A 19985-nucleotide genomic window follows, 5' to 3' on the forward strand; every position below is an offset into this window, starting at 1 on the left:
AATCAACTTTTGTTGCCTATCCTACTACATCTGCTGAACAAACAGGCCCCAGCCTAATGTTCCTTGATTATGTATAAAGCTTTTGTAAGTCACTTTAGATAAAAGCATCTGCCAAGAAAATAAATGTAAATCACTTAACAGTTCCACATTCAATGAAATGGACTGAGGTTAAAATAAGAAAAAACTAAAATAAAACTCGTGCTTGCTACTTAGATCTTGAAAATTGATTCTCAGCAATGCCATGCTTCTGTAATAGGTTGATCTAGAGCCAGTCGCACTGGATCTCTTGTTTTCCCAGTTTTCCTCACACACATACTGTAAATACTGAGAAATTAAGGCATCAACATTTTAGCAAACAAAGGCATCAATAGTTTTATTTATTTTTTTTTTTAACTCCAAAACTATCCATTCACTATAAAGACAATCACCCATGAGGTGAATAAGCTTTGCATCAAACATTTTAATAAGGTCAGACTTGAAATGGAGCTCACTGCAATTTCTTTCAGTGAAGATGCTGCCACTTGTTCTTTTTTTCAGCGCAAGAGGAACAAAAAGTGGCATTACAGAAGTAAGGGAAAACAAGGATATTTGCCTAGTTCCAGGAATTCATTCATTACAAGACAGAAAATGATGCATAAGCAGTCAATGTGCAAAGGGTTTATACACATTAAAGTGTTTTTCTTTTCCATTGTCTAAATATGTTGGAGTCATTCTGACCCAAGTTTGAATTTGAAGTTAAACTTGTTCTCTCCTGGTATTTTCAGTTGAGTTATGAGGCCATTTATTGCAATAATGCAGGTTTATGTATGTTGCTGGATTATAGTCAGTTAGGCTGTGATTTAATCTCAATTCCTCATGATCTAGAAGTCTTAGTATATTAAATAATGACATCTGCTGCATAACTATCGTTGTATATTGATTAATTCCAATCCTTTCAAAAACCAATAGTCAGTATTAACTGGTGATAAAAATATATTTTTTGTTTTAAATTGCTCCTAGCCATTTTTCCTGTCAATGTATTTAAACATTAGTTTTAATGTTATAATATACATTACTGACAATATACATGACACATTTACAAAGATAGTTTTGAAAGAATGAAAAAAATAAGATTTTTTGGAATTTTAGAATGGACAATTTGTAAAATTATTATCTACTAGCAACTTGGCGCGCGCTACGCTGCGCGTTGGATGACCACAGTTGAAGGACTCAATCGTAAGGACCTCTCGTCGGGTGTCTCATTGGCACACTTTTGCCTCTTTCGCGAGCACGGTGTAATCGGTCTTATCTCTCTGTAGGGGTTTCAGTTGCCTTTCGTTGTGCGGCACAGACGCGTCATTGAGCTAATCTGTGTGAATGCCGAGTGTCAGTTTCTTGCGAGCGACTGTCAGGCCTTTGCCTCTTTGCTTCGTGATCACGCTTTAATGTGTCCTCTCTTGGAGCGGCAGGTTTAGTTGCATTTCAGTATTGTTCCGTAAGGTCTCCTCCGTACAAGTGCACATGGGTAGCTGAAGATGGAAAGGTATAGTGGGCATAGTGAAACACACGAATTGGTGACCAGGGGAAGCATCTGACTCAGATTCGGGGCTCAAAATACTCAAGTGCACGTTATTTATAATTAAATTTTTTTTGGTTTGTTATGAACTTCCCCTAAAGAGTTGATCCCTGTAAATAGTTAATAGTATATGAACAATATAATCTTTTGTAGTACGGGCGTTAATTAGCGTCACACCTCATAACCTGCATACACCACATGTTTGAATGTAACGCCAGAAGCGCGGTGGACGCTGTAAGGGTAGGTTGTGGTTTGTTTCTTTCTTGATTTTTTTTATTTTACTGATTATTTAATAGGCAGAGGGGAGAAGACATTAATGGGACGCTCTGTCTATTTCTTTACTTTTGTTTTGAAAAGGTTTTCAGGAACAGGAAAAATAAAAGCAAAGGGGTAAGCAGGAATTCTGAGAGGGGACGGACTGGGGCTTTTCTACGGGGCGGCTATACAGCCAAAAGGAACACGGACCCGGACCCCGTGCTGGGCTTTTATTATATAGATAAGGAAATATACTTGCTTCAGGCTTAACATTATAAAATACTAGTTTCCATAACAAAACTTCAATAATGGAAACACAACATGAAAAAGGAGTTTAACTTTGAAGTAGCTAAATCACTTAACAAATGCAGCTGAAAGGAGAAGATGAGGTTATGTCAGATGTGAATGTTAATCTTCAAATCATTGACTCTAACACCAGGACAAGAGTAAACATCGCAACAAATGACAAGATGGTCAACTGGCATCAGCAAGGCCTGTTCCCAATTAGAAATTTCATGGCAGACAGGAGTTTCAATACGTGCTGTCCCAAGATTTTATAAAGACACACAAGGAAGTAAGTTAGGCTGAGGACCAGAAATGCAGTGCCTGACCACATAAATGGAATAAGTCATATGAAAAGATACAGTATCACTTATGTACAACACAAATATTGGGGTGCTGAACAGTGGAAGAAAGTGCTCTAAATGGACTAGTCAAAATTTAAATTTCTGGGTCAAACATGAGGCAGTCTGCCCATACAAGAGCTGGTGAGCACTACAGAAATGTCTGCACTGAACAGTGGGGCTACATTTTGTCAAATGGTGATCTGGTCCAAATTAATGGAATCTTTAGTGCTGAGAAGCACAAACACAGAAGTGTCCGACTAGTTTTTAACTGCTCTTCTATAGTCCTATTCACTTTTGAAAGCATCCTCACTTCAAGAGTTTGACACAGTACTATATTTCATGTGTCAAAGTGCACAAAAATAATGACTCTATGTGCCAGTCATGGACAAATTATAATCAGCAAAAAGAGAAACTCAAAGCTCACTAACTGGGTTCATCAGACACTTTGCAGAATAGTTACTAAATGAAAAAAAAAAAAAACACCCTCACAACCTTTGTGACAAGTCACAACAAACACTGTACATTAAGAGTTCACACAGCTATTGCAGATCAGACAATCAGAAAACACTTTTATCCAAGGGCAACACACACAAAAAAAGCCTAACTTGGTGCAACAAACAATACCTGTATACCTGAGCAAGGGGGAGACAGAGAGAGAGAGAGAGAGAAAAGAGGTTATAAGATGACTCATCAGACCTTATTTCTAAACACAGATGGGTTTAGGGTTAGTAAAGGCAATAAGACACCTTAAACATACAATACCTACTGACAACTTTTAAATACGACAGGGGACTCAATGGTATGGGAAGCTATTTTGTTAAGGAGACATTATGTCTGATTATTGCTCTGCATGGTCATTTAACAGCCAAACAAAGAGGCCATTCTCCTGGACCATGTGCAGCCTATGGAGAAAAAAAAACATTCCCTCTATCAGGACAATGTATCTTGTACACTGGTAAACCAATTTAACTCCAAATATATTCTTTTCATACATGCTGCTTTCAATTTACTAAAGGCAAAAAAAAAAAAAAAACAAAAACCACAAAACAAAAACACCATACCCCATAAGAAAAAAACTAAAGCAGAACTTGAAAAGGTATTTGACTATATTTTGGTCTTACCTTTTCTTATGTAAAATTTGCCTTTGTAATTGTACATTTTTATTATTATTGTACCATGGTAGGAGTACCATTTATATAAAGCATTATAATGTAATAAAATGCATTACAACAGGCCTAAATACACTTTGACTGGGCTAGATTTTTGCGCAGAATATAAAATCATTTAATATTTGTAATTCAGTTTGTGTTTCTGCAACTTATAAACCTACTAAAGATACCATTACACTGTCTACAGTGTTGCACATTTCATTTACTAAAACAAAAAACAAACACCACACACCTCTGCCACTAGTCCATTATCTTTACTCATTTGTTTTATTCACATTAAAATATACTAAAGGCAAAACTCTCCATACATTCAGCTTCCTGCCATTCCAACATTTCTAGTCACACATATGAGGCAGGGATTTTCAAACATAGAAAAAAAAAAAAAAAAAACAAAAAAGCAGCATTATAAAAAGTAATTGTTTAGAATCAGTTGAAAATTTAAGAGCCTCATAAAGTAGTTCGATTAGAGGAATGAAAAAAAATGAGGCAGATAAATACATTACATCAATTATACATATAATAAAAAAAGATGGTGCTCATAAGAGGTACAAAATAAAATATATATTATATAAATAAAAATGGGACTTAAGATTTGATTAAAATGAAAGTGTCACCAGCATATTTCAAGACATAACTTGATGCAGAACTTAAGGAACCAGTCGCTCTGGTGTTTAAATACAAGCAGTTTCATTAATAAACACTAGAATAGTTGAAAAAATGTATTATAGTGTTTAAGCATTTGGCCAATCAGGCCAACAGGATCAAGAATTAAACGGTAACAGAAGATGTTTTGAAATAAGAGTACTTTGGTCTAGCAGGTTTTTAATTAAATCTTTGAAAGAACATACAGACACAGTGATACGTGAAATTCATTGCTTACTATACAGCTTCCATTAAAACTTGTCAGCATGTGTGTTTCTAGACGTTCCAATCAGTTCTGCCAAGTTCTGCCCATGTCAAGTTACAACAGTATGAGAAGTCTGAGGATAAAACCTAAAGAAAAAACTTTCCACAAAGAAACCCATTTTAATGTAAACATCAGTTTCCATGATTTGCATTGATTTTTGTCAAAGGATGTTGTTTACTGGTACTGCAAGTAATTTTTCAAAGAAAGTGGCAAGGGTAGTGATTCTATTTCTTGTAGGCGATCTCTGCCAAGAGCGAGGCGAATTGATCTTCGACACAAATCCATTAATGGAAGGGGTTCCGCTGAAAGTCAGAACAGAAGAGAAAGAAATGAGTGGCCGAGTATACTAAAATTTGACATTTAGCTTGGACTCACTAGCAGCCCAATACAAACATTTAAATATGAAATAATTTACAGCAATAAAGCTCCTACACACATAGAAAAGCAAATGAGACAAGGTCACAAATGCTTCAGACTCCTTAGACATCTGAAAACTTAGATTTCTACATCTATTCAACATCTACATAAACACACAAAGTCAAATGAAAAATGTTGACAAAGATTTGATCTTTATTTAAACCATACCTTGAGATAAAGTTGATGTAATTGAAAACAAAAGAGATGAAAATTTGACTTTTGGATCATTTATTTGGCAAAAAACATATGCCATCTATGTCTGTGGAAAAAGTATATTCAAGTATACTCTTGGCACTATTGCTGATATTGCTTTCTTTGGCAGAAAAACTCAAGCTGAAATTTCTTATAATGGTCTAACAGTCTCCGATATTGGCTGGGAGAAAGTTTTTCCCTAAAACTCTAGGCAGCATTTCTTCCGCTGCGGAATGTTTGAGGGGTGTCTTGCTTACACAACACGTTTCGTATGCTCCACAGCACCTCAATAGGATTCAGATCCAGGTTTTGAGTTGGCCATTCGAGAAACAATATTCTTCCTTTCCAGGCATTTCCTGATGGATTTATTGGTACTGTGTGTTTAAGGCCATCATCAGAAGTTTGGAGGTCAACCAGAAGTGGACCTTACAATATGACATATAGTCTCACAATTATCCTTAAGCACCCTCTTGTACAAAACCATGTGCTACCTTGAGAAGGCAAACAGTGTACCTAAATATCTCAGACATCTTGCACTGTTGCTGTTCTCTGTAATCCTTTGTCATACATTTTCACCTGCACCAGTAATTTCAGAAACAGTTTCTATCCACAGATAGTTGGTTACGCATGGTCACCGAACAACAATTATTGCAGTATGAAAACTCTGCATACAAATATTACTAGCTAGTATATCTTGTAGATAACCATATGTGCACTTGTGGATATTGTTATTGTCATTGTTCTAAGGACACATTCAAGAATCATTGTACTGGGTGCATTATATAATGAAACTTGAAAAATGTGTGATTTTTAAATTACAAACAGAATATAGTTCCTATACCCTTCAGCTTTGTGGGTATAAGTTATTTTTGTCCACTTGGCAAATAAAAATGTTATACTAACAGTACATGATTCTTTTTAGATTACAAAAAATAATCAAGATAAAAAAATTCTAGAAGAAAATGAAATGCAGGTAAAAGAACTGAAGAGTTAACAGAAAAGCGTGGTGAGCCATCATTCATATTACAAATAAACATGCACCTCAACTAGGAGTGTAAATGGCCTACTGTAGTTTATATTTTTTAAATATTACATTTTTGAAAAGTGGCTTTAAGACAGTAAAATCTCCTTTGGAGTCACAAAGTAAAATTGTTGGCTGCAATGGACAATGATGAGAGCAGGTCATTTAGACACTTGACTGATAAATTATGTCAGAGAAATATTGAACTATTATAATCTGAGGATTTTGTGCAAATACTTAGTATGCATTTATTACCAGTAAATGACTACCTGTACTATACATACAAGCATATCCAAAAATATACCTATTTTATTTAGTCATTCCTCTGTGTGTATTTTCCACCATTCAATGCTTTAAATTTAAGCTTGGATATGTAGAAAAGTACATCTACTAAGCCAAAAAAAAAAACCCTTGGGTTTCAGCAACAAAGATTCTCAGAAATTTTATTAAAAGCAGAATTCATTGCATCAATAACTGTTCCAAAATGGAAGGGTCCAATAATGGAATTAAGGCATGACATATTTGAGAAGGAAACTAGTCATGCACAAGTATAAGACTTTTTGGCAAGAGATAAGTCAGAAAAGGAATGAAGGCAGACTTGTATGATTAGTCATGGCTTTTATCTTGCAAATTTAGTCTATTGGTTTTGCAAGTATGTAAAGTAAAACTGCCACGTGATTAGAATCAAACACTTACTAGATAGTTTTTCAGTTTCGTAAAGGGGCATGGCTACCTGGTTTAGTTTACTTTCTCTTTGTGGACAGTAAAGAAACCATAATGTGTGTCTTGGAAAAAAAAAACTCTAAGCTGTTATTCACAAAAAACTGCAAGCAACCTAGACATCATACTTTCATCCCATTTCTTCACAGAAACTGCCTTAATTGTTGATGGATCAGCATAAATACATATTTACTACAAGTACCAATAACATCCCACTCTGAGCAATTCACTCTCCTTTCCAGCCACCAGCTAAGAAAAGAACATTTCATCACAGATGGCCAGCTGTTTCTTTCTTGTCCTTAATAGACAACAGATGGCAAAAAAAAAAAAAATCTTGTAATCAGCCACCAAGCTAAAACTGATAAAACAAAACTTTTATACCACCTGCAATGATCACAGTCACAGGCCTTTAGCAAATTGACAAATATTTTTGGGGGGAAAAAAATTAACAAAAAGCTAAAGGTCCATCTGTCAACTTTTATATTCAAACTGCAGTGAAACAATATGACTGAAATGTAACAAGAACACATTAATCAGATGTCAGATGTGGTGGACTTGCGTGAAACAGTTAGAAAGCTTTAGAATGGCCTAAATGGGAAGCCAACATACTTAATCGGTTTTTTTTAAACAAACAGTACTGAAGCCACTCTAAACTGTATATCAAATGAACATCAAGCTACATCTACAGAAAATACCAAGATATTAGGGCTGGGTATCTGCACTGATGTTCTGATTCAATTCAGTATCAATTTTATCTTGACTGAATTAGCATGCACCGATATATTTTAAGGGGTGGCTTTTTTAAAGATTACTTTACTACGCATACAGAACATAATATTAATGTGACAAATTTTAGTAACAATTTGAAATGTGTGGCTTCATAACATTCAACTCATTCAAAATTCACCATTTGTATATGTATCACCGCATCAGAGTCCACACATATGGGGGAGCTTCTTGTTTTAGTACAATGCAATGGCATCATCTTGCATAGAATATTATACAATAATCAAATATTGCTTTTTAAATAATAAATGTTATTCAATAACCTATTCATGTTATTCGTCTCCATGTAGATACTCTTCATCTAAACTGTTAGCCATATTTAGTCCCCTATTGGACATTTAAAATAATTCTGAATTAGTCAAAATTAAGGATACTGTGGGAACACTAGTGTCTTTCTATAATTCTTCAGTTGCTTACTTGTAGTAGTCACATTAAACAGTGTTGAAAATGTGCAATCACAGTCCTCAGACAAAAAGGAAGAATTTTAAAATGAAGATCAAGAGCTGCTGCTTGTTGATAATGACACTGAATGATTGTAACATAAAAGAAAAAAAACTGTCCATCATGACTGATAAACATTGCTATTATGGATTTACTTCAAGTTGGCAGATTTGAGCACACAGTCACTTTTGTACTGCATGCTTCTCTGAAAATTCCAACAATTGCTCACTTGTTATGTTAGATAAGGTGTGTTACAAACATGTTTAAAAAAGTAGCAGTAACCTTTTTAAAAAAAAAAAAAAAACATTTACTGGATGTAGCAAAATACAGACTTGTGATTTATACAGTCACACAATGGAACAGTGCATTGGAAATGTTCGAGAGGATTTTGGAAGAACAGCGAGTCACTCAGCAGCTCTGCATAGCAACAAATCCAACTGTGGCCCAGTCATTTTTAATGTGTGGTTGTCTTGTAGGAATCTGCTACCGTGGACTTTCAGTTGCCTACACGTGTGTCAAAAATGCTAATTTCAGTTAAAGAGGATACACATTTTATATTATAAAGTAAAGTGCTCTTCCTATAGAAAGCCTTAACAGGCACATTAGTGACCTCTACTGGAATTGATGACAAAAACTAATAGCAAAAATATACCTATAAAAATTTTGTTTTAAATGAAAGAAAAAATGATCAAAAAACAAATTGATAATTTTTACCCAGGTCTACTAGACAGAAGTCAGAATACTGACATGAGTGATAGCTATGGCCCCGGTGACTATGGACCATGAGTCTCCGCTTGCCGCCAGGAGCCACCCGAGGGACACTACACTGCACGAGCAGCGAAATCACCCCCTTCAGCCTCCGTCCAGCCATCGCTTCAAGCGTCCCCAGGCTGAAGATGATGGAGCGGCAGTTACTGAGGCACATACATTACAGCTGCTGCCCTGTTCGTAAGTCGTAGGTCGGATGTCTGTAACCTGAGGACTACCTGTATATAAAGAATCAATTCTTTTTATATGGTACCCCTTCAGTATGCCGCCCTGTAAATATACAAAACATTAAATTTCCTCATAAAATTAGAAATTAAAACAAGTTATTTACAAAAAAAAAAAAAACCATAAAAGGTGAAGATTAATAATTGATGTTCTAGCTCCATCTTGTACATTAGACCACAGTGCTGTTTTGACATGGGAGTCCAAGCAGAATACAAACCAATTAGCCCATTAATGACCATTTCTGCATAAGAAATGCTTAGTTTGTGTGCAGCCTTTTTAAAAAAAAAAGCAACTTTGTAAATTCCTAATCAATGCAAGACAAGCCCAACAGGAGCCCACAGTGCATACTGCGCAAAATGAATGTTACATTTAAACCAGAGCCAGCTTTATTATTAAATTTTCAAAGTTGCCATGTACAAAAATGGTATGTCATGGAAGTTGATAAGCATTTAAATGGTAAGAAGCATATATGAACACTAGCATGTATAAATAGGCATCTCCTCAGCATCATCTGTGTATAATTTGATAAAGAAGGTGTAGAGTATTAGGTAGTGTGGTATGGATACGACTCCAAAAAATATCTTCTTGAAATGGGCTGAAAATTGATTCTTCTCTCCTTTGTAAACTGATAGCTAGCAGTCTCAATTACATTTCAACAGAACCCTTTCTGTGAAGAACATTAGTTTTTCAAATGATAAAAGTAATGGGAAATTTTCCTGTTTCATGTAACAAACAAACTAGGAATTTTTAGCCTAAAATTACAGGATTGCTTTATTTACCTCTGATGACTAATGGAATACGTTTTTGCTTTCAAGTGTTGCTGGAGTTTGAATTACAACAGAAGAGGTTATACCTTCATACAATGTTCAGTCCCCTTGGGAACATTCTTTATGTTTCAGATTTGGGAATTTAAGTAAATTAAAGACAAATTTTACTTTTCGGCTCAAAGCCTCAGATTTGATTCAATCATCACAGTAAAATGAACAGCAGTAAATGCAATGTAACCTATGAAAGGATCATGGAGAACATAGGTTTCACAAAGCAATGGAAGACAGTCCGCCAACTCCACTTGATAAACACATACCCTTGAGCTTTAGGATGAAAATATATATGGGTCACTGAGCTACCAGTTGCTTTGCTTACTAGCAAGTACCACTCTCAGGCCTGCCTATAGGAGTGTGTTCCCATATGACAGTTATTCAAAATACATACACGATTTTGTACACACAAATGGTGCATTTCCCAAAGTGGAGCTAAGTGCAGTTAAGAAAATTCCTTACTTCATACAGAAAGTATGATAGTAAACCTACTCTTCCATTTCAAAAGCAGTAATGTCACATAAGAATAGTAATGCTTAGACCATATGTGACTTTACCTTTGGATTTTGTCTTAGCATTTATAAAAAAAAAAAAATACAAAAAAAATACAAAAAATAATTGCACCTTAATATAGTTCAAGGATTGCAGTTTGTGTTGGGCCATCCCGAACATGTTTTATAAAACTGAGTGGGCTGCAAAAATGTGCACCTGCTCATTGTTTTTTTCTAAAAGTACAGCACCTTATATTTAACTGTTATTCTGTTTGTATGCTGAATTTCCAATACATTACTGCAGTTGTATATTATCATAAACTGCTTTTGAAATGGTCATTCTAAGTATAAACTACTTGATGGCTGAAAAGTCTAGCCTGTCACAAGCGGTACACATCTTCACATAGTTTAAAAACAAAACTAGATCAACATTAGACAGTAGACCACTTCATAACTACTACTATTTTTTTTTTTTGTTTGTGGTGAATCTGCAAAACATGCAGTGCTAATAACTCTTGTACCATGCAGCCTTCACTTGAAAACCATCACAGAAACAGGATTGTGTGCATATGACAAGTTACCCGATGAGAGATTTGGAACCTTGACACTTAACATGTCTATGTGCATACATGAAACGGTGATACAAAATCACTCCTGATTACTTAAACGTGTTAAATGCACTTGTTAATTTAGCTACCCGCAGTTTGTACCCTTCTCCATTCCTCTGCTATAGGTCTTTCTGATCCTAAGTGACCATTTATATTTTATAGTTCAGGCATCATGCTGCTTAAGTTACTAAGTACAGGTAGTCCCCAGGTTACGGACATCTGACCTACGACTTGCGAACGGGGCCGCATGCATCTCAGTAACTGCCACTTTGTCATATTCAGCCTGGGGACGCTGCAAGTGGTGGCTGGGGTGTATTTTGCCATTTCGCTGCTCGTGCTGTGTAGTGTCCCTCGGACGACTCCCAGCGGCAATCGGTTTCACTTCCCACTCACCATACACAGCTGCCCTGTTCATTCTCAGTGGGCGGATGGTGATGCTGCAAGCCGTGACCCGGTTGTGGCTGAAGGGAGGACATTGAGGGTGAACAGGGCAGCGGGGGGTAGCACTGTAGTGTGCCTCGGATGGCTGCCTGTTGAATGGGGGCAGTGGTGGGCAATTCACTACCCGCCTTTGGCTGCACCAAGTTCGTTCTCGGTGGGCAGACGCTTCAGGCAGCCTACTGTAGTGGATGTGACTATGAGGTGGGCTGGTGACGAACTGCCCCTCGCCGCCCCATTCATTCTCAATAGCAAGCCTGCTTGTACTGTTACGTATATAGCAGGAAGTTGTCTCTTGTCAGTACATCAGCGTGTACAGTGCTGTGCATAAGAGCTCATCTTAACCTTTTGTGTTCACCCTTCAAGAATGTCTCTGAAACACATATCTGATGCAAGTGATGGTGATATAGTAAAGAAGAGATAAACCATCACCATTGAAAAAGTAGAAATGATAAAAAAAGGTCAGAGAGAGATGAAACTCCATCATTCATTGGCAGAACACTTTGTTACAGTCGGTCAACAATAGCATTTATTAAAATAATGTATCTGTTCCGACTTACATGCAAATTCAACTTAAGTACAAACCTACAGTTCCCATCTTGTATGTAATCCAAGGACTCCCTAAATGCTAAAATGTTGTATTGAAATAATCACTCACTGTCATTAGCCGCAACAAAATTTTAAGTAAAACAGATACTTTAAACTAATCACAATAAGAAGATGGTGTGTGGAGCAACCCAATTTGATAAGATTGCATAGCAGGGAGCTGGCAGAGTCACAAATCCTGCAGTGAGTGTCAAGTGTTCAAACATATGGTATTTTTTAGAGAAAATATAACACAGGTATCCTTAACGCTTAATTTTCATTACGTGTTTGTTTTGTTTTAGGAACTGTACGTCTGCAGCGTCCAAAAAGCAAAAACAAACCACACCTGAAGTAGCTAAGTATGGTTTTCTTACATCCTCTTTAAAAATCCTCTTTAAAAGGACTCTTTAAAGGCAAAAATCAGGAAATATCAGGAAAATGGCAATTATTTCCTATTAATGTGTTTAACAAGAAAGGAAATGACATTATGTTTGCAATGACGAAGGGTTAATGGTTTTAATATAAAAGAGCAGCAAATCAGGGTTTTACAGTCAGGGGTGAAATAGAATAGGATCATTAGAAAAAAATACTTTAGGTCACTAGAGAAGATCTTAATATCTGCAGTAAATACACTTAACAAAAAGCAGGGCAGAAAAAAGTGTCAGTTTTATAGATACAAATTAAAAAATATAAAAATTGTTAGGGCAATCATTTATAAAAGGACAAGAGGAGCTCTTTCTGTGGCTTAAATGCAAAGAAGCTGGGCTTCCTGCATTATAACCTCCCTTTAATGGAATGGGAGTATTAGTTTGACCATATTACTCATATTAGCTGCTCTTTACAATAACTTGAGTTATACCGTTTTATTTATTTGCTTGCAAACAGTGTAGAATTTAAGAATACTATTTCACAATTGAGATCTGATGAATTTATAATGATATAGTTTAATTCGGAGTTATATAATGGTTATCAACACAGATTTTTAATTAAAATTTCCTGAAAAACTGTCACTCTAATTTGTATGCATTTTCTTTTATCAATACTAATAAAAGGCAAAGCCCTCACTGACTGACTGACTCACTCACTGAATGACTGACTCACTCATCACTAATTCTCCAACTTCCCGTGTAGGTAGAAGGCTGAAATTTCGCAGGCTCATTCCTTACAGCTTACTTACAAAAGTTGGGCAGGTTTAATTTTGAAATTCTACGCGTAATGGTCATAACTGGAACTTATTTTTATCCATATACTGTAACAGACTGCAGGTCGATGGCCGTGGGAGGCAGAGTTGCGTGTCGCATCATCACGCCTCGCACGTAATCACGTGAACTGACTGTGAACGCAGTACATAGAAAACAAGGAAGAGCTCCAAAGAGCGCTGAAGAAAAAACACATGCAAGCATATTCATAAGTGCAGCTACTGCGGAAACAAAGCACAGTGTACACCGTAAGTTTAAATTAAGTTTATAGACACGCTCCCGCTGCAGTTTGTCATGCCTACGACGGATACCATATTCGCGAGATACAAGTTTAATGAGAAGACACGAGGTATATCTCATTGTATATCTCTAACATTTTGAAGAAGGCGTTGTAAGGTATTCACGATGAGATTTGTATGAATATTTATTCTACAATTTTCTTGTATAAAAGGTGCCACACCTGTACTCATCAGAACAGCAGAGAACTCCCCAGCTTTTTTGTCGCCTTTCAAATGAACTCTCCTGTTTATTCTTAAACAATATTGATTTGTGGCCATAGGTATAAAGACTTCAGAGATGCTTTAACTTCATCAACGCGTGTTCCTCTGGGCACGACTGGTAGGGTTTGGCGGAACTCTCCAGCCAGCAACACTGTCAAGCCTCTGTGACGATGTGGGCTCTGGCTCCATGCTCCCAATACTGTTTGGAAGCCCCTGAACACAACACTGTCGGCAATGTCACAGATGAGCTAGTCAGTGGAGGCAATAACAATTGAGCAAGGGGATGGTCAAAAGTGCTTTTATTAAAATAGTCAAACAAAAACAAAGCGTTCAATAAATAAAGTGCAGTGCTTTCATAAACTTCAATAAATAATCCAGTAAAAACGTGGAGGTTAAAACCAATAGAAAAAACACAATCCTTTTAAAACAAGGTTAAAACAATGCAACAGGAAACAGTCTATAAACAAGCCCGGTGCCTTAAACTAGTGTCTCTCCTGCTTCACCCATCTGGGCCAGGCAACAAGGGAGACGCTCTCTCTCTGCAGCTGACCTTTGTGCCAGCCTCTGCTGTCAGTTGCCTTACCGATCCTTGGCTCCGGTCGGCTCCTCCGGACAGAGACTTGGTGTTCCCAACATGAGAGCCTTGGTCTTAGGGAATTCCCAACTGCGGAGAGTCCTGCGCCTTCCGGTCACTCCCACCCTACAAAACAAACTCTGCGGGAGCGACCACATCCACTACTTCTCCCGGGTGTTAGGCAAACACCCAGGCTGCCTTCGCTCGCTCGCCCGCTTCCTGCTGCACTGATTTGCTCGCTCTCCTCCTCACCGCTTCCTGCTGCCAACCTCAGTTTCCTTCTCCCTTTCTTTCCTGTTCGTTGTTTGTTCTTTTTTTTCCTTATCTGACTCGCAATTCTTTATATAGCGAGGGGCCATAGCAGCTGCAGCACATTAGCCACGAGAACAATCACGGATGTGGGCAGTCCCTCACCTGTGCACTCGGTGAGAAACCCCCACACCGCAGATCGCCCCGTGGCTTGCTATGGCCCAACGTCCCCTTGCTAAGCCGCCGCAAGGGCGGTGATTGATTATTTAAAATGGCCTTTACTAAACGAGCTGTGGACCCAGAACACCACAGCCTCCCATAAGTTTGTTGGTGTTTCGGATGTCTTGCAGTGTCCCGTCTAAAGCCTCAACACCTCCTTTGTGTGCCATACTATGGCAATGTTACGTGTTACTTGGATTTTTGCAAGGAGAAGGTTTATTAGGAATGTCTTACCAGTTCCTCCTGAAACATCAAGGAAAAACACCGTACCAGGGGCCGAGACAACGCTGCTCATGACTTGCTCATAAACTGACTTTTGGTCACTATTTAGCAACAGCTCGTTATTTCTGACTATATTGGCCAATTGCAAGGTGTTGTAACATGTCTCTTTCAAGTACTCGGGATTTGACGCAAGTTGTGCCAGTTCTCTGAAACGTGAAGGCAAACTGTAATGATGGAGATTGACCTCCAATAGCAATTACGTAGTTTTCAAGCAGCTATAGACACTTATTATAGATCAAATGTAACCACCGGTGGACTTCTGTTCGTATATAATCTCTTTCAGTCTGTCCCCTAACATCTTCTGCAATGCTGTGCTTATGTATTTCCGATAGGTTTAAGGGGTTTTCCATTTGGCAGAACACCAGCATGACAGCAAACAGTTCACAGATCTTTTGAGGTGAGTGAGATAGAGCAGCTTCCTGTAGAGTCTCGACCCAGTCAATACCGTCATGTAAAAAACCGAGTGCCCTGTAGGCTGACTTATAGGTCAGATGTAGGACACCATCAACTGTTCTGAGAGATTTGAAAGACGTGGGACCTGTGATTTTGTTGAGCAGCAGTCGAAGATGGTAGCATTCAGAGTTATTCGGGTGCACAGTATATACCCGTCCCAGCACATTATCTTTTTTCACTCCCGAATGTCCTGTTACAGGGTTGCTCTATTTCCTCCAACGAAACATGTTGTTTGCCCACACATAATATGATGGAATTTCATTATAATGAAGTGTTTGCAAAGGTCAAAGAATGCTAAAAGGGTTGTCTGTGGTGGATTGTGTACTTTATCTGCAACATGGCCTTCTGTGAAATAAATTCTTTGCCCGTTCTCAAGATGCACGACCCGAGGAAAACGTTCGTGAATGGGAAAACAGAAAATGCGACAGGCTGCTTCAGAGCTACTAATGTAATGACCAACTTCGTATTGAGATACTTCGTCATTTTTGTATTGTAAATACTGCCTGGTCACTTCCCTTGTTAACATACTTGCAGATGTATTTGATCGATTTTACTGAATTGCAAAATTCGACATTAATGTGAGCATTGAAGCAGCGGGACAGCACAGGACTATAAGGGACCACCCATCTGTTGTCGATAACTACTCCTTTGATGTTAATTGTATGACCCCCATCAGTAGGTGCGCGCCGGCGGTACGGAGGGTAACCATCTTCTTCGGTCTGAGTTTCTGAGATGAATGGACGCGGGTACTTCTTACTACATATTTTGTTGATCATGCAGGGCGAGTTGATATTATGAGGTCCACATGGGCCGTGAATCATGGTGGATTTTACTATTTTGTGGAGGGCAGGGTCAGTCTGTGGATCAGGAATTTCCGCACGGATGACTTGATTGATGACAGCTGGTTTAATCCTATCCTTTAGCCACAACAGAATGTGTGCATGGAGAATACCTCGCTTTTGCCACTCTTTGTTATACATGTAGCAATTTGTACAGACGAAAATGTTACTCTTCGTGAGCAAGTCCATCATTTTGCAAATCTTGAGATGAAACACACGACTGTAAGGTCGTGGCGATCGTGAGGTTTTTGATGTGGAAGGAGAACTTCAGTGATGTCAGTCCATTTAGGATAGCAAGTAAATGTGATGAATAAGTCAGGGCGGCCATAATGACGTATGTATGTCATTGAGTCTTGTGTACGCTCGTGCATATAGCGAGGTCCTCCAGTGAAGGATGATGGTAATATCACAGCTTGACCAAGTTCTATTAAATTGGTGTCGTTTTTGTCAATAGCATCTTTTAAGTGAACGTAATTTTCAGCTCGTAGTTTTTTTTTGATTTAGTCCGATATAATTTAGTCTTTCAGATTAATTTTTGCGTACATATCAACTAAAAAACGATTTAATAAAGTTCGGAAGAAAAAGAGATAGTATTATCATGATGTTGTCTGATCATAAGCCGGTATGAATAGAAGCTTGCTGCAGAGACGGTTTTCTTCATAGGTAACTTACTGGCAGCACGAACTTGAGGTATAGACACAGAATAGCCATCTTCACCATAACAAAACATGAGGGGATATTGAAGTGCATCATAGGATCTGTGGGTTTCCTTAATGCGTTGCAGTTTATTGTCTCTGGTTTTCAAGACAATATCCCTATTGATGTATGTTTGGCCAACGACGACAACACCAACTTGAACTGTGGGTTTATTAAATCTGCCTCTGTGTGCATATAATGGTTTTTTGGCAGCGTGAATGACAACTTTGAAGTCTTTGTCTTCATCTGAAATATTGTTCATTGCGGAGTGGAAGTTCTGGATGCAAGTGTTCCAATCATGCAGCATTTTTTGTAATTGCTTTACCAGGGGTAAGTTAACTCCAGAAACATTAGCGCAGCACATTTGTGCTTCCTTTTCATTGTCCCCGACAAAATAAATTTGCAAAAATGTGTGTTCCTCAGTCGGCATAGGTAATAGACTGCCAATCAAGTGATACACTTGTCCCTGAACTTTAAATGAAGGCGTAAAATTTCCCTCAACGATTTGGTTAGCACCAAATGACGTCACTTGAAATGCGCTGTTGTACTTTCGAATGTTGGCCATTTAACAGGCGCTCAGGGTGGTCAGGAAGCTTACGTAAAGGACTGAGAGAGACATTACCACCGTTACAGCACAAACCAGGAGACTAGCATTTCCACTTATGAGCTTGACAATAGTCACAGTGAACATTCATGGATCCAATGTGTACCGTTTTGTCAGATTCATAATGTATGTTTGGGTGGTACGCAAATCCACAATCAGCTTTTCTGAGCCAAACCTGTTTTCGTATGAGCCGCTTTTTATTATTGGGATCATACCTAGAAACAGAAGCTCTAATAATAATTATTATTATTTAGCAACAGCGTCTCTATGAACTTGTGGATTTGCTTGCAAGTATTTAGCGACAGCACCTCTATTAACTTGTGGATTTTTCTGCAAGTATTTGGTGGCAGCTGCACAAAGTTGTTTCCGTCTAGCTGCATCAGAAAATGTACGACATCTGACGCGCCTCCTTTTTACTGTTTTCTCACAGCTTGGATTGCTGCTGTCATAATCGGTTCGAGTTGGACTTGTGTTGAAGTGACATTCGGCATGTGTCAAGCGATGTAAGCATACAACCGGCTTCATCGATTACTTTGCATCCAGCTTTTGAGAGTTGAAACATTCATAAACATCAAAATGTCCACTACTCAAATCGTCACCTGTGAATCTAAGATGTTTAAGAGGCACTGAAGGTTCTCCAAAGTTGTAAAATATTTGGCCATTTCGGTACACTTGAAAGCGACAACCGAACAATTCAACGGCAGCCATCAACTCACATGCAGAACCATAGGTGAAGGGCTTAAGCATTTCAGTCTTATAGTGCTCCTGTGTAATATAATTATCTCCTGTACCGTCATCAGTCCACACCTTGAACCTGTCCCAGTCATACAATACATAAGACACAATGTCCCTCCGGATATCAAAAGTGAGCCTGATATGTCCATGCAATATGTAACACAGAGAATGGAAAAGGCAGGCGCCATCTCTGGGCATGGAAACCACTCGGTAAGTAATAGTTCTTTGATCGATGGTGATCACCTTGATAGACATGTTAATGGGGGTACGGTTGGAACAATAAAGGACATGGGTACCTGAACAGTAAACTAAGTCTAAAATACCTACACAATAACTATAACAATCATAATAAACGAACAATAAAACAGCGGAGAAGCCGTAGATTAAATAAAAAGGCTGCTTCCTTGGTGAACCAAGGAAAGGAATTAAGACACCTTATAAGGACGGCCTTATATGGCGTTCGTTTATAAAACAGCGGAGAAGCCTTGGAAAGGCTGCTTCCTTGGCGAAGCAAGTAAAGTAATGAAGACACCACAGTGAAGGGCGGTCTTATATGGTCAGGCAGTCAATTACGAAGGAGGTGTGCCGATGGAGGACGCAACTCTCCAACTCTGCCTCACACGGTGACCGAGCTGCAGGCTATGGACGTATATATGTATGTAAATAGGATTCAGTTATGACTGTTACGCATAGAATTTTGAAATGAAACCTGCTTATCTTTTAAGTAAGCTGTAAGGAATGAGCCTGCCAAATTTCAACTTTTTACCTACACGGGAAGTTGAAGAATTAGTGATGAGTCAGTCAGGGTTTTGCCTTTTATTAATGTGTGTATATAATATATATATATAAACATGCATACATGATTGCAAGATCTACACCATACCCAGAAGGGGATGGGTTAGGGTTGATTTCACACTACAGTATTTTAAGTTGACCTATGAGAAACGTGTACCAAGTTTCATGAAAATCACTCCAGCCGTTCGTACGTGATGCTGTTACTTACATACACACATTGACTATATATATATATATATATATATATATATATATATATATATATATATATATATATATATATATATATATATATATATATATATATATATATATATATATATATATATATATATATATATATATATATATATATATATATATATATATATATATATATATATATATATATATATATATATATATATATATATATATATATATATATATATATATATATATATATATATATATATATATATCTCAAGCTTAAGTTTTTAGCTGGCACAAATCATTTTTGGAAGGCAGAAAACACGTTGAAGATGAACACTGTTCAGGGAGGACTTCAACTTTGAAAACCAATGAAAACATCGAACGTGTGAACACTCTTGTGAGATCAGACCGTCTAACATTAAGAATGTTGAGTGAACAACTAAATTTGAACAGATTTACCGTTCATCAAATTTTCACTGAACATTTGCACATGCGAAAGGTCTGTGTCAAAATGGTGCTGAAAAACTGCCCTCTCCATAACTGAATTTTTGACCTCAAAAAGGCATTCCTGTGGTTCCCCAGCCACCTTATTCACCTGACCTCAGTCCGTGTGACTTTTTCCTTTT

General features: G+C 37.7%; 1 protein-coding gene across 1 annotated transcript in view; it reads right to left on the minus strand.

Moving 5' to 3' along the window:
* Positions 1-3594: 3594 nt before the first annotated feature.
* The window catches only part of LOC120530951 (SPRY domain-containing SOCS box protein 4-like), a 65707-nt gene continuing 49316 nt past the window's right edge, over positions 3595-19985 (minus strand). Inside the window, exon 2 of the mRNA XM_039755798.1 lies at positions 3595-4814. Within this exon, the coding sequence (XP_039611732.1) occupies positions 4687-4814 (128 nt within the window). The 3' untranslated portion in view covers positions 3595-4686. The remainder of the gene's footprint in view (positions 4815-19985) is intronic.

This window comes from Polypterus senegalus, chromosome 1 (assembly GCF_016835505.1).
Source record: "Polypterus senegalus isolate Bchr_013 chromosome 1, ASM1683550v1, whole genome shotgun sequence".
Lineage (NCBI taxonomy): Eukaryota > Metazoa > Chordata > Cladistia > Polypteriformes > Polypteridae > Polypterus > Polypterus senegalus.